Here is a 14,534-nt window from a genome sequence, read left to right as displayed (position 1 = left end):
CACATTTGCAGCATTCCAATAGTCTCGAGCTTTCGCTTCACACTCCGGTTGAGTGCAGCGCAATGGCGAGCGTGAAGGTGTTCGGGTCGCCGATGTCGGCGGAGGTGGCGCGCGTGCTCATGTGCCTGTTCGAGAAGGACGTGGAGTTCCAGCTGATCCGCGTCGACGCCTACCGCGGCCCCAAACGCATGCCCCAGTACCTCAAGCTCCAGCCCCTCGGCGAGGCGCTCACCTTCGAGGACGGCAGCCTCACCCTCTCCGGTAAGCTCTAGGCGGCGGTCGGCAATGGTGGTGGACGCATGGTTCACGATGGTTTCTGATGATGGTAGCCATGTGTGCTCCATGCAGAGTCGCGGGGCATCCTGCGGCACATCTCGCACAAGTACGCCATGCAGGGCAACCCAGACCTGATCGGCACGGGGGCGCTGGAGCGCGCGTCCATCGAGCAGTGGCTGCAGACTGAGGCGCAGAGCTTCGACGAGCCCAGCGCCCAGATGGTCTACAGCCTCGCCTTCCTGCCGCCTGCCATGCCGCAGAAGCTCAACAACGGCGACGGCGACGGCAACGGCAACAGCAACGGCAGTAATGGCACCAGGGCCGTGGTGAACGCGTCGGCGAAGCGCGTGACGGCGGCGGGGGCGGCCAAGGAGGAGGAGATGCGGAAGCTGTTCGAGAAGAGCCAGAGGGAGCTGGAGAAGCTGCTGGACATCTACGAGCAGCGCCTGGAGGAGGCGGAGTACCTGGCCGGCGACAAGTTCACCATCGCCGACCTGTCGCACCTGCCCAACGCCGACCGCCTCGCCGCCGACCCGCGCTCCCGCCGCATGTTCCAGCGCCGCAAGAACGTCAGCCGCTGGTGGGACAAGGTCTCGCAGCGGGAGGCCTGGACCTACGTCAAGAGCCTGCAGCGCCCGCCCACGTCCAACGGCGCCGGCGCCGACGCCGCTGCCGCGAAGAACCAGCAGCAGCCGCGGTCCGGCGAGGCGCGCGACGGCAGCAGCGACAGCCACAACTACCAGCGCGACCAGTACGCCGACGCGAGCGACGGCGGCAGCAACTACCAGCGCAGCCAGTACGGCGAGCACAGAGACTACCAGCAGAGCCGGACGGGCGACGCGCGGTACTGATCGACGGCGATCGAGTGCGAGCTTGGACCTGAGAATGCGCTGATGCATGCCTTGTTCTGTGTTCGTCGCAATTTGCTTCTTTTTTTCTTTTTGTGGCTGCAGGGGTTTACAAGTGCAAGTCCACTGGCCTGCCTGCACGTATGTGTGTTTTGTTTGCACCGGTACTGTTTTTCTTTCCCTACCGTTGTTGTTAATCGTCATGGCCTCTCCTTATGTAATAAAAAGGTTGCCACTTTCTTGATGAAATTGAAATTGAAGATTTTGTTGTGCGTCAAAATGGTCCAACTTCACTTTCCATGCAAAGGGTTCAACTACTTTAATTTTAGGCCTTTTTTGATTCATAGGATTTTTATAGGATTTTCATAGAATTGTAATCCTATGGATTTTTTCCTGTGATGGTTGTTTGATTTACAGGAATTCAATCCTCAGGAATATATCCTGTGGAAGTTTCCCTTCTGTATTTCATAGGAAATTTTCCAAGAAGTTCGACCTTTTTTTTTGAGAAAATTTTCGATCTATTCATCTTCAATCATGGCAGTACAACGAATACCAGAAATAATAGAAATTACATCCAGATCCGTAGACCACCTAGCGACAACTACCAGCACTGAAGCGAGCCGAAGGCTCGCCGCCGTCATCGCCCCTCCATCGCCGGAGTCGGGCACAACTTGTTGTAGTAGACAGTCGGGAAGTCGTCGTGCTAAGGCCCCGTAGGACCAGCGCACCAGAACAGCAACCGTCGCAGATGAAGAATAACGTAGATCAGAAAAAACCAATCCGAAGACACACGAACGTAGACGAACAACGACGAGATCCGAGCAAATCCATCAAAGATAGATCCGCCGGAGACACACCTCCACACGCCCACCAAAGATGCTAGACGCATCGCCGGAACGGGGGCTAGGCGGGAAGACCTTTATTCCATCTACAGGGAGCCGCCGCCGTCTCGTCTTCCTGAGCAGGACACAAACCCTAGCAAAACTGAAAGAAACGATTAAAAACGGAGCCCTCCCGCCGACCCTTGTCGAGATCCACTGCGCCCCCATGACCCTAAGGCCATCGGAGAGGAGGCGGACCTGCGGCGGCGGCGGCGGGAGGCAAAAACCCTAGCTTTTTGTGGAGGAGAAGGAGGAGCCAAAGAAGTTCGACCTCTCGGAAAGAATCCTGGCGGGAAGAAAAGCGCGCGCCGCTCGCTCACCCACAGTTTTCGCGGTAAATAACAGGCTTCGCGTACCTTATCACGACACCACATCGGCAGAAAACGCAAAACAGCAAACCCTCCTCCTACAACACCGCTTTTCCCCATCTCATTCGCATCGACCTAGTCGTGCTGCGCCACGGCCGGCCGGCCGGCCGCGCGGCCCTCAGCTCAACTCCTCCGCCGGAGGACAGGCCTCTTGCGTCTGTGCTCCCACCCGCGATGTCCAGCAACAAGGTACTTTGGGGGCCACTCCAAAAGCTAGATCCGGTCCTCCCTTGCTTCATATGATAGCTAAATTGAATTTTTTTCTTGTTGCTCGGCATCAACTACCATGATTTGTAGCTACCATACACACATACGATTGATTTTGATTAGTATTGGCTTGCAAGGGGGTAAGGAGGAGGGAGAAGGGTCCAGATGCGTGGGGTAGGTATGATGCTACCTGAGGTTAGCGTAGGCTGGACGCGGGTGGGGTTTGGGAAGTGGCGCCCAGCTGCGTTGATTTGGTCCTTAATTTGGTGGGGACAGAATCTTTTTTGTTTGCGAGGCGGACGCGAGTGCGATTTTCATTCACTCACGTACGACAGCTCGCATGAGTGTTTTCCTTTTAAGGGGGTGTACCGCGATCAACAATCTGGCACCCGGGTGCCAGCGAGTCGCGTCCTTTTTTTCTTCTGAAAAAAAAAACTCAGTTCACATTTCCATGGCTCATCCATCCATCCCGCCACGTTCTCGTCGTTGCCTCACAAAGCTGTCCCCGATCACACGCGCTAACCCTAAATAAAACCGCCACGCCGACGCCGACAGACGCCCACGTCCGTAGAGGCACGCACATCGCATCGGTCGTCTCCCTCCTCTCCGGCCGGCTCCTGGCCCATTTATACCGCCTTCGCCGGCCATTCCCACAAGTCGTAGCACTCGCACCGCATTCTATCAGGTACGCCAACGACGACTTTGCAATGCCGAGGACGCGGGCGCTGTGCTGCCTCATGCCGTCGAAGCCCTCCGGCGACGCCCGCCGCCGCAGCAGCGCGGCTTGCATTTGCTGCATCGGCGCCCATCACCGCCCATCCGGGGGCAGCGGCCTCGCCCCCGTCGACGCGGACAACAGCAGCGTGCGCACGCCGCTCACCAGCTGCTGCGGCACCGGGGACGCCGTCCGCACGCCGCGCACCCCCAAGACGCCCTCCGCGAGGCGCCTCTGCGGCGTCCGCTCCCGCACCCCGCGCCGCGCGCAGCAGGTCCGCCGCTTCACTCCGGCACCAGCGCCGGCGCCCGCGGAACCCGCTGTTCTAGCGCGAGCGGCGGCGCCTGCTGCTCCCGCGAGGACTCCCGTGGCAGCTGCTGCATCGGCTGGAGCGGCGCTGGCTGTTCCTCCGGTGAAGACTCCCGTGTCAGCTGCTGCGTCGGCTGGAGCGCCGCTAGTTGCTCCTCCTCCTCCTGCGAGGACTCCTGTGGCAGCTGCTCCGTCGGCTGGAGCGGCGCTGGTTGCTCCTCCTCCCGCAAGGACTCCCGTGGCGGCTGCTGCTTCGGCTGGAGCGGCGCTGGCTCCTCCTCCCGCGCGGACGCCGGGAACCCCTTCGACGCCGATCGGGCGGACGCAGCGCGTGTGCTGCGTGACCACCACCGCGCCCGCGCAGGCCGGCAACGCCAAGTCCAAGTCGGGCACCGCGCGGCGCCGCTGGCTCAGCTCCGCCAGCAAGACGGTGGCGCAGACGCGCGGCGCGGTCTCGGGCGCCGTTCGCGACAGCACCACCAACCCGCGCAGCAACGGCGACGTCGCCAAGGCGGTCCACAGAGCGGCGCCGCTCGCGAAGGCCGTGGAGCCGGCGCCGGCGAACGAGGACGAGTCGGTCTGCTCCAACGAGGAGTACGCGCTGCTGTGCCGTGAGGGCTTCTCTCGGGAGGACGTTGCCGCCGTCACCATCCAGGCCTACTTCCGCGCCCACCTTGTGCGTGCTCACCATGCCAGATCGCTACTTCCACGCCTGATTGATTTGCATGTCTAAATCTAAACTGCGTTTTGGTTTTGCAGGCGCGGCGGGCGTTCAAGGCGCTGAGGAGCCTGGTGAGGCTGCAGGCGGTGGCGCGGGGCGCGTACGTGCGGTGGCAGGCGGAGGTGGCGGTGCACTGCATGCAGGCCATGGCGCGGCTGCAGGCGCGCGTGCGCTCCAGGCAGACGCTCGCCAAGCCCAAGGACAACGACGACAAGCTCCTCCTGCTGCAGAACTGATCGATCAACATGCAGCACAAAATAAATCTGGAAACTGATCTGGGGTTCTCGAGCGAGTCGAGTTTAAATTGGTTCGCATGATGATTTGTTGTTCAAACCTGCCTGGGTTTGTACATCTGCGATTGTTTTAAATTTCGTGGTCTCCTTATTTATGTCGTTTTTGGGGAGTGTCGTCACCACAGAAATTTGTAACTCCTGCATTTTGAAACATACCGTTTGTGTTTTCAGTTTTGCCAATATTCAGTTAGTCCGAAATTATCGGTCGCCTACCGTTGCAGTCCTTAAAAGAGATGGAGAAGGACGACGATCATAATCCACTCGGTGATGTCGACCATGGCAAACTTACTAAGAAAAACGGACAGGAAAATTGAGAGGAATTTAATCTTTTAAGTCTATATAATTCATGTTTTTTTTTTCGAGGATCAACATCGCTTTATTATTTAGATCACCTGTAGGATAGACTCCGGTGGTATATACCACCAAACATTACAGACCTCATCACCTAAGCTAATTTTAGCTAATTTATCAGCGGCTCCATTTGCTTCTCTCCTCATCCAAGAAACCTTCGCCTGTGGAAAGTGGGTTAGCAACCACTTGATTTCCTCAATACAAGGCCCCAAAGTTGATAGATCTTGGTCATGTTTGTTGATCGCCGCAACCACACCAGATTGTCCAGCTCGACATGAAGATTTTGCACATTTGCTTCGCGAGCTAGTTGGATGCCTCGTCGACATGCCACCACCTCCGCCTGCTCAGCGCTCGACGCATGATCGACAAAAAGTCCTGCAACAGCCACAAAACCCCCGTTATGATCTCTGAGGACCACACCTGCTCCTCCCTTTCCGCGCCCTTTGGAGAAGGCTCCATCTGCGTTTGCTTTAAACCAGCCCTCCTCCGGCGGTTCCCACCTAGCTCTCATCAGAGGCGTACGCTCAGTAATGGGTTTTGCATGAACTTGTTGCCATTCCTCCAACATGCCGTGCAAAAAACTCCCGCCTTGATTCTTCTGTGTTGTAGTTCGTGTTCAACAGCTAAGCCATTGCGGAGCAAACGCCACATATGAATCTTTGCCTTTCCCGGGGCCGAAGTGTCCAACATGGCCATCCAGCTCTTATGTTGTTTCACCGAAGATGAAGATCCATGCCCGCCCATTCTTGCCCTTTTCGGAGGAACACGCAGCAGATCACCATTGGGGGCCCGGACACGGACGATTATTTCGTGTGGAACTTCACCAAAGACGGGCAATTCACAGTTCATTCGGCGTACTATATAATTCATGTTTGATCAGTATAGAAGCATACTCAACATTCATTTGGCAATGTTTACTGAGGCAGGCATACTTAGAATGACCACCAGAAAAGATGATAGACATTTAATTGTAAGTCCATATTGATGTTTGATCGGTGGTTTGTTGGACTAACAACCAAAAAAACCAAGGGAGTGAACGTCACCTTGACTCAGGTTTTGTGGAAACACATAACACAAGCAAGTTCAGACTCACAACTCTTTGATGTATTAGATATGGTTCATCAACTTCTCCTCACATGAATAGAGTTAGTCGACTAACAAAAAATGGCATGTGAATCCTCAATATGTATTTCAAAGGGAGAAATTATTATTTATATTTGCTTACTAAATGGGAAAAACATAAGTAAAGATACAAGCATTCAAATAATACACCACGACTTCCATGGTAGCACATAACCAACTATGGTTGGTGTTTGGACCTTAATACTAAATGAAGTAAATAGCATATACATGCAACAAATGGACTTGTTATGCTATTTTCATTTTACTTCTTCAGCCAAAATGCCATCTCCATTGTGAACTTCTCCATTGCTGGTTTTGGAAGTAGGATTGATACCACGGTTGAGTCTTCACCATCTTTATTCTTACACTTGGTATGATAGCTTATCAGCTTTGAAGTGAAATCTCCAGCATGTGGTGTGCCAGCAGCAACCAGCTCGGCTTTCCCAAATTGCAGTGCATTGCCTCCAACCCACTTTGTGTCGCTAACCTCATATGTTCTATCCATACCAAATGGTGACCGCTCTCGCCATAATGCCATCAAATCCACCATTGACTTCATGCGATCCTTTGTGGTGTCCAACTTGACTTGACGCATGAGCTCAAGTATATGTCCAAGCGGCTTTGCAGCCAACTCCTCGACAGTGACCTCAACCATAGGAGAGAAATGTGCATTTCCATAGTAACCACGTGGGACGGCGCTTTCACCATTAATGCTTCTCCCACGTGTGTTTAATGTAAACATGACACGAACTTTTTGAGTAGATTCATAGCCCAGTGCCAATGTGCGGCACCGCCACATGACAGCTGTAATCAACTCAAATGTTGTAGTAGATTTGGAGAGGTGTTCTGGGACGTGGCTTCTCAAAATTTCTATCTCATTTGGCCCAAAGAATAAATATTGCACTTCCATGCATTCCGGCGGAGTTGATAGCATTACGTCGTCTCCTGTGCACTCTAACCCATGGAGAAATGATTTATATGCCGGGTAAACATGTGCAATGGATGGTGGCATGCGTGCTGTAAAGATATCTCTTTTCCACACGGGCAAAGTGGTTGGGATAAGTTCACCACATCCAAAATCGGCTATAGTTTTGATAAATTGAAGAATACCAAAACCATCGGCAATGCAATGACACATGTGAAGCCCAATAACAAATCCTCCACATTTTAGTTGTGTCACCTGCATAACACATTATTATGGTTAGGTTATAAATGATGACATGCTACTTAGCAAAATTTATGGAATTCAAACGAGCAATGAAAATAACTAATATGACTAGTATGCGTGGGTATATGCATACACTTTTTTTTATATTCATATTAATACACTCAGTTGTATCTGATGACATCATATTCAAGCGTCAACAAAAATTTAATTTAGGCTAGTGATAAGTAATAATTCAACTAGAATGAATATTTGGAGTACATTAAATAATTTTGGTTCTAATTCAATTTACTGAGAAAACATAAAACCGACATATGAAATTTGGTAACATTTGATGGACAAAACTTTAGTAATATAACAACTATTCTTTCACCATGAAAATTGAACGCTAACAATTTCATTATGTGATGCAACCCTCTTTTCTCCATTTCTTTTTTATTTTGCTCCAATATTGATATCAACCCCGCAAAAGATAGAAGAATTTCGATATTGATAAGGTGCTCAAACCGTCACTCATAGTAATAAATACACTGTGTAACCTGCAAAAAAAACACTATGTATGTATTCCCTTCGTTTTTTTTACTCCGCATATTAGGTTTGGTCAAAGTTAAGCTTTATATATTTTGACAATGTTTATAGACAAAAATATTAACATATACAATAACAAATCATACCATTAGATTTATTATTGAATGAACTTCCACTTCATATAGATTTATTATGGTAAATATTTCTATTTTTTTCTATAAACTTGGTTAAATTTTAGTAAGTTTGACTTCAGTCAACACTAATATGCGGAGTAAATAAACACGAAGGGAGTAGAAAATAAACATACCACCACCCATAAGCCACATAATGAAATACTACAACTAATTAGGAAAGATGATATTACCTGCAGGAAGAGCAAAGGCTTGCCAATGACATCCCTCGTGTCGCCGCAATCTCCCAGGAACTCCTCGACGCACGGGTACGGCGGCACCAGCGGCTGGCCGAGGTCCTGGAGCCGCACGTCGGCGGAGGCCTCCACGAAGGCCACCCCCTCCCCCGTGCAGTCCACCGCAAGCCTGTTCCCGCCGGGGAGCTTCCGCAGGCGGCCGGCCATCGGGTAGTAGTACACCAGTGCCGCCGCCACGGCCGCCTTGATGCCCCTGGCCACCTTGCCCGGCCTGGGCGCCTCGCCCGGCGGGGCCCGGAAGAAGCCGACGATGGACTCGTAGAAGCGCAGCGTCCACTGGTCGTCGAGGTCGGAGAGCGCCTTGGTCTCGGTCGGCGTCGGCCTCGCCGGGCGCACCAGCTCCGGCTCGCCCCGGCGCGCCGTGAATGTCACCATGGTGGTAGGAGGTTCGATCGTGTGTGCTTGTGCGTGTGAGAGTGGTGTGGGCTGTGGAGGCGGTGGGATAGATGGCTTGCTTGCTTGCTCGTTGTGGTGGGTTGCGGTGGGCTGTGTACGTACGTGCGTCCATATATAGGCGTGGCGATGGCGACTGGTTCAAGGATGGCATGCATGCACGTATGCATGGATGATGAGTTGATGACGGACGGAAGAGTTGGTCAGTGCCGTAACTCTTTGAACGGGCTAGGGCTAGTACGTACTGCGTCGTCAGTTCAACTTTGATCTGCGCCTGTGGAGAGGAGAATCAACACACTCGTGCCGGCAAGGCGAGACCTGCATGCGTACTGGAGTGGAGTAGTAGTAGTAGTAGTCGACAAGGCAAACCGTCAACTTTGATCCGTTCGCTGTGTGTCACCTCACCTAGCGCTAGCAGCTCCTCGCACCGGGCGCGCGGTCTCCCTTGGCTGTCTCTCTCTTGCCGTGGGTGGCGGGTGGCGGGTGACGGCACGAGCAAACCAGCTGGCCATAGCGCGGACCAGCCCGGGCGGGTTTCGGGCCGCACTTTGCGAAATGCTGATCTCAAAACTCCAAGCACCGAAATGTAGTGCATAGTTCATTTTTCTAAAAATCAAATGATCCTACCTTTGACCACGTTTAAAGAAAAAGAATGGCAACATACAACACAAAAGATTCAGCATGAAGTATACGTTTACATTTTTTTACCACGTTTAAAAAAAAGAATATCAATATTCACAACACAAAGGATTTAGCATGAAGTATACGTTTACATTTTTTACTCATCTACTCCCTCCGTTCCTAAATATGTGTTTTTTAAGAGATTTCAATATGAACTACATACGAAATTTCAAATATTTAGGAACGGAGGGAGTAGTATCTTAAATATTGATAGTTTATTTTAGAAACTTGATCAAAACAATAAAGTGTTTAGTATTAAATGTATTTATTTTGAAGATAAAACAATACAGTATTTTGTTCCTTTTTTTGTGTAAAACACTCATTTCGTTTTTCAGACTAGGATGCATATGGAAAAGTGAGGCCCGAGCCTGGACAGAGGCAGTGATGTCCAGTGGCGGCGCTAGGACTCCAAACCCGTGCTGCCAGACTTTGGAGTATGTGGGGTCAGAGGAGCTAATAAAAAGCTGCGGGGTCAACTTCGCCAAGCCACTGGTGATGTCAGGTCAGGCAACTCATATGCCCTGGAAAATAAAGCACGAGGAGCGGCAGTATGCCTGGACTTTTTTTTCTGTGAGTGTTTGGACTTATTCATAAAATTAAGAGTAAATTTCACATATAATGTTGTGAATTAGCAAGAGTGGGCTCATCTCGTGACAATACGTACATGGTAAGGCGTGAATGACATGATGTCTAATTTCGGATATATGGCTCCATGGTACACACAACCAGCTTTCGTCTTTGTTCAAACTCAAGACACTAAATAACTAATGCCTAACTTCTTATTTTGAAAAGAGATGTTGGCATGTTGCTATTGTGACCAAGTTTAGAAATGATGCAAGCTTGCAACCAGTGGTGGAGTCAAGAATCGAAGATTGAAGGAGGAAGGGAAATGAGTCAAACTTTTCATAACATGGGCCATATTGTAGTAATAAATCTGTTAAAAAATACTAATAAATGTTTTTTTCAAGATATGAGAGATTAGGTGCATAAAACAAGCACATATGTGCAAAATGTGGGATCATGGAGGAAGCCATGGCTCGTTCTAGTTCCCTGCCTCTGCCCTCGGTAACAACATGTTCGTTACCCGTCGACTATTGTCAGATCTACGCTTACATCTTAGTCCAACCGACTAACAACACAACCGACTTTGTGATATCTCCGTCGGCTTAAAATAATAACCTTTGATTGTATGCCACAACCACAATCGCCATGAGAGTATGGGCTACATATGGGGAGTGTGTGTGCTCACCGTCAGTGTTGGGCTGATCTATAGGGGGGCAATGGGCGGGGGGGGGGGGGGGGGGGGGGGCAATGGGCTAGGGGGGGGGCAATGGGCTGGGGGGGGGGCAAACAAAATGCATTTTGGGCCTCTTCTACTTGACACATGGGCTAAATACTAGGGGATATACCAGGGAAAAAACATGGGTGGATGGGTGGGGGAGGGGGAGAGCCCAGGTTGTGACTGATGACCCACAAGTGTAGGGGATCTATCATAGTCCTTTCGATAAGTAAGAGTGTCGAACCCAACGAAGAGCAGAAGGAAATGACAAGCGGTTTTCAATAAGGTATTCTCTGCAAGCGCTGAAATTGTAGGTAACAAATAGTTTTGTGATAAGATAATTTGTAACGGGTAACAAGCAATGAAAGAAATAAGGTGCAGCAAGGTGGCCCAATCCTTTTTGTAGCAAAGAACAAGCCTGGACAAGTTCTTATATGAGAAAAGCGCTCCCGAGGACACATGGGAATTATCGTCAAGCTAGTTTTAATCACGCTCATATGATTCGCGTTCGTTACTTTGATAATTTGATATGTGGGTGGACCGGTGCTTGGGTACTGCCCTTTCTTGGACAAGCATCCCACTTATGATTAACCCGTATTGCAAGCATCTGCAACTACAAAAGAAGTATTAAGGTAAACCTAACCATAACATGAAACATATGGATTCAAATCAGTCCCTTACGAAGCAACACATAAAGTAGGGTTTAAGCTTCTGTCACTCTAGCAACCCATCATCTACTTATTACTTCCCAATGCCTTCCTCTAGGCCCAAACAATAGTGAAGTGTCATGTAGTCGACGTTCACATAACACCACTAGAGGATAGATAACATACATCTTATCAAAATATTGAACAAATACCAAATTCACATGACTACTTATAGCAAGACTTCTCCCATGTCCTCAGGAACAAACGTACTACTCACGAATCATATTCATGTTCATAATTAGAGGAGTATTGATATGCATTAAGGATCTGAACATATGATCTCCACCAAATAACCAACTAGCATCAACTACAAGGAGTAATCAACACTACTAGCAACCCACAGGTACCAATCTGAGGTTTTGGTACAAAGATTGGATACAAGAGTTGAACTAAGGTTTGAGAGGAGATGGTGCTGGTGAAGATGTTGATGGAGATTGACCCCCTCCTGATGAGAGGATCGTTGGTGATGACGATGGTGATGATTTCCTCCTCCCAGAGGGAAGTTTCCCCGGCAGAACAGCTCTGCCGGAGCCCTAGATTGGTTCCGCCAAGGTTCCGCCTCGTGGCGATGGAGTTTCGTCCCGTAAGCTTGCTTCTGATTTTTTTAGGGTAAAAGACTTCATATAGCAGAAGATGGCCACCGGAGGGCTGTCAAGGGGCCCACGAGGCAGGGGGCGCGCCCTAGGGGGGGGGGCGCCCCCACCCTCGTGGACAGGGTGTGGGCCCATGACGTTGATTCTTTTGCCAATATTTTTTATTAATTCAAAAAATGACTCTCGTGGAGTTTCAAGACTTTTGGAGCTGTGCAGAATAGGTCTCTAATATTTGCTCCTTTTCCAGCCCAAAATCCCAGCTGCCGACATTCTCCCTCTTCATGCAAACGTTGTAAAATAAGAGAGAATAGGCATACGTATTGTGATATATCATGTAATAACAGTCCATAATGCAATAAATATCAATATTAGAGCATGATGCAAAATGGACGTATCAACTCTCCCAAGCTTAGACCTCGCTTGTCCTCAAGCGGAAGCCGATATCGAAAAATATGTTCATATGTTTAGAGATAGAGGTGTTGATAAAAAAATACGGACATGAAGGCATCATGATAATTCTTATAAATATGTCCATATATATATAGACACACACACACATCCCAGCTATTCTACAACCCATTCCTGAATAAGACAAACAGCTAATTGTGCGAACTATACAAGTTAATTGTCGGGCGGACTCTTTGTGGCATCGTTTTTTCGCACTGTTTTTGGGTCGTAATTATTTAACCGCTAATCAGATTGATGCAACTGATATACCTTTGGATAGCTATTGAGAAGGAGCAAAACAACTCATTTTGGTCGTTTTCCCTAAATCGATCCGGTTTTTAAACAAAATTCAAAATACTGAAAATCCATCAAATGAGTTTTCAATGTTTTTGTGAAAGGATTTTTCAAAGTTTTTGTCAGAATGATGCGTGTTAGAAAGGTACCGATTAGCCCAAACTTTCGCATATATAACATGTTTTCAGATTTGCTACAGTTTAAGAGCAGTTTTCAAAAAACCAACATCATTTTTGACATTTTTTGCCCGAATTGCTACAGTACACGCTAACTGCTCGCGCGGAATAGCTAACTGACATATGCTGACAAGCTAATTGCTGAGACTAAAGAAAATTGTTTTTTTTCTTCTATACTTCAGGTCAAGTTAACTTCCGGGGGTGAAATAGCTAACTGCCGAGAATCGCAACAGTTAGCACCAAGTTAACTGCGGGACTAAAAATGTTTTTTTCTTTTTTGATTGGGTCACACTAACTGCGGGTATGAAATACCTAACTGCACGCGATGAGCAAGCTAACTGCAATGGCTGATAATACTTTTTTCTGCTTATTTTGCTTTTAATTCCTTTTTTTTCTATTTTTTCCCTGGTCAAGTTAACCGCCGGGACTAGAATAGCTAATGGTCGAGACTGCCATAGTTAACTGTCAGGATTGAAAATACCTTTTTTTGTTTTCCCGGTTCAAGCTAACGATTGGGAGTAAAATAGCTAACTGCCAGGGATTACGGCAGTTAACACCGAGTTAACTGCCGGGGTTAAAAATATCTTTTGTACCTCACGCAAGCAGGGGCTTGGCAAACAAACTGAACCCTCTCATTAGATTGCTATTTTTTGTACCTCACGCAAGCAGGGGCTTTGCAAAATCATAGTTGTGTACATCACTTAATTTGTTTGGACGCAAGATAACTGCAGCTAGTCCCTGAAACTAACTAATCCATGAAACTGATCATTGGCAAACTACGCACCGTGGATCGCGCCGCTGGCAGCATGGGGGCAAGAGCTAATTGAGCAGTGGTCTCTGTTTCTTGAGAACAAGCATAATGATAAGTCTTTTCAGAACAAAAGGATATTAATAAGCCAACTAGTGACATGAAAATAAACCAAATTTACTGAAAGCACAAGCCTAAAAGAACCACTTTAACTCTCAAACATTCAGTTTATCAAACATTTTCTAGCTTGTTCATTGTAAGTGGCTAGTTCAGTGGTCAAGGTATTCAGTTGAGCAACAGATTGAGCATGATCCATCTCTCTACCTTGTTGCAAATCAGCTCTGAGGCACTCTACTTCTTTTGTAAGTTCTTCTTTTCACTCTAATTGCTTGTTTCCTTGGAAGTCTGAAAAAGTATAAAATAGAATATGTCACTATCTATAGTCTTTGCGTTTCTGAACGACACTATTTTGGTGGTTGAACACGCGGAATGATAAACTGATGACTAGAACAATAAGAACGCACTAAAAATGACTCAATTTTATTCCCGGGAAGACGAAACAAACACAAAAGATGAAGTAGGAACATCATAATGCAGCACTAAACACGGTCACTGGTTCAACACCACCAGATGATAAAATGATGAGAAAAGAGTACGCAATTGCTATAATTAATTAGTCACTTGTGCTCTCAATAAGATCAAACAGACACAGAAAGAGTTATGAGCACTAGAAATTAGATTTCTTTAGCAAACTACGATGCATCCCGGTTATGACCAAAATGTTTGTGTACCTTGCAAGCTAACTGCCAATTTTTTATATCAAGTCTTTGCAAAATCTTCCCATCTGTCTACCTTTCGGATGCAAGTCAACTATACTTTATCTGCATGCATATTTTTGCTCTTTTTGTGAAAACGGTTGCAAAATGTGATTTTAACTACTGTAAATTGTAAAAGTTAACTTCAAAATTAACTCGCATTTAAAAAAAACATGTTGTTTTGTTAACT

General features: G+C 48.2%; 3 protein-coding genes across 3 annotated transcripts; 2 read left to right on the top strand and 1 right to left on the bottom strand.

Annotated features, from left to right (window-relative positions):
• On the top strand, window positions 1–1,386 carry LOC123089437 (glutathione S-transferase F10). Its single transcript, XM_044511119.1, has 2 exons — window positions 1–261; window positions 349–1,386. The coding sequence occupies exons 1-2, from the start codon at window positions 63–65 to the stop codon at window positions 1,125–1,127; spliced, it is 978 nt and encodes a 325-aa protein (XP_044367054.1). The 5' UTR covers window positions 1–62; the 3' UTR covers window positions 1,128–1,386.
• A 678-nt stretch (window positions 1,387–2,064) lies between these two features.
• LOC123089436 (protein IQ-DOMAIN 14) lies at window positions 2,065–4,828 on the top strand. Its single transcript, XM_044511118.1, has 2 exons — window positions 2,065–4,280; window positions 4,364–4,828. Exons 1-2 carry the CDS (start codon window positions 3,288–3,290, stop codon window positions 4,559–4,561), a joined length of 1,191 nt encoding a protein of 396 aa, XP_044367053.1. The 5' UTR covers window positions 2,065–3,287; the 3' UTR covers window positions 4,562–4,828.
• A 1,370-nt stretch (window positions 4,829–6,198) lies between these two features.
• LOC123089434 (acyl transferase 1) lies at window positions 6,199–8,678 on the bottom strand. Its single transcript, XM_044511117.1, has 2 exons — window positions 8,149–8,678; window positions 6,199–7,271 (listed from the first exon to the last, which is right to left on the bottom strand). Exons 1-2 carry the CDS (start codon window positions 8,584–8,586, stop codon window positions 6,354–6,356), a joined length of 1,356 nt encoding a protein of 451 aa, XP_044367052.1. The 5' UTR covers window positions 8,587–8,678; the 3' UTR covers window positions 6,199–6,353.
• Window positions 8,679–14,534: the final 5,856 nt, after the last annotated feature.

Source organism: Triticum aestivum, chromosome 4B (genome assembly GCF_018294505.1).
Source record: "Triticum aestivum cultivar Chinese Spring chromosome 4B, IWGSC CS RefSeq v2.1, whole genome shotgun sequence".
NCBI lineage: Eukaryota > Viridiplantae > Streptophyta > Magnoliopsida > Poales > Poaceae > Triticum > Triticum aestivum.
The sequence above is the reverse complement of the archived record's forward strand: the minus strand, read 5'-3'. Positions and strand labels throughout refer to the sequence as shown.

Excerpts from the sequence above, each read along its gene's own strand:
- LOC123089436 (XM_044511118.1), top strand. The coding sequence starts at position 3,288 with ATGCCGAGGACGCGGGCGCTGTGCTGCCTCATGCCGTCGAAGCCCTCC. Across the intron at positions 4,281-4,363 it reads CCTACTTCCGCGCCCACCTT|GCGCGGCGGGCGTTCAAGGC; the intron begins GTGCGTGCTCAC and ends TTGGTTTTGCAG.
- LOC123089434 (XM_044511117.1), bottom strand. The coding sequence starts at position 8,586 with ATGGTGACATTCACGGCGCGCCGGGGCGAGCCGGAGCTGGTGCGCCCG. Across the intron at positions 7,272-8,148 it reads AGCCTTTGCTCTTCCTGCAG|GTGACACAACTAAAATGTGG; the intron begins GTAATATCATCT and ends TGTGTTATGCAG.
- LOC123089437 (XM_044511119.1), top strand. The coding sequence starts at position 63 with ATGGCGAGCGTGAAGGTGTTCGGGTCGCCGATGTCGGCGGAGGTGGCG. Across the intron at positions 262-348 it reads CGGCAGCCTCACCCTCTCCG|AGTCGCGGGGCATCCTGCGG; the intron begins GTAAGCTCTAGG and ends TGCTCCATGCAG.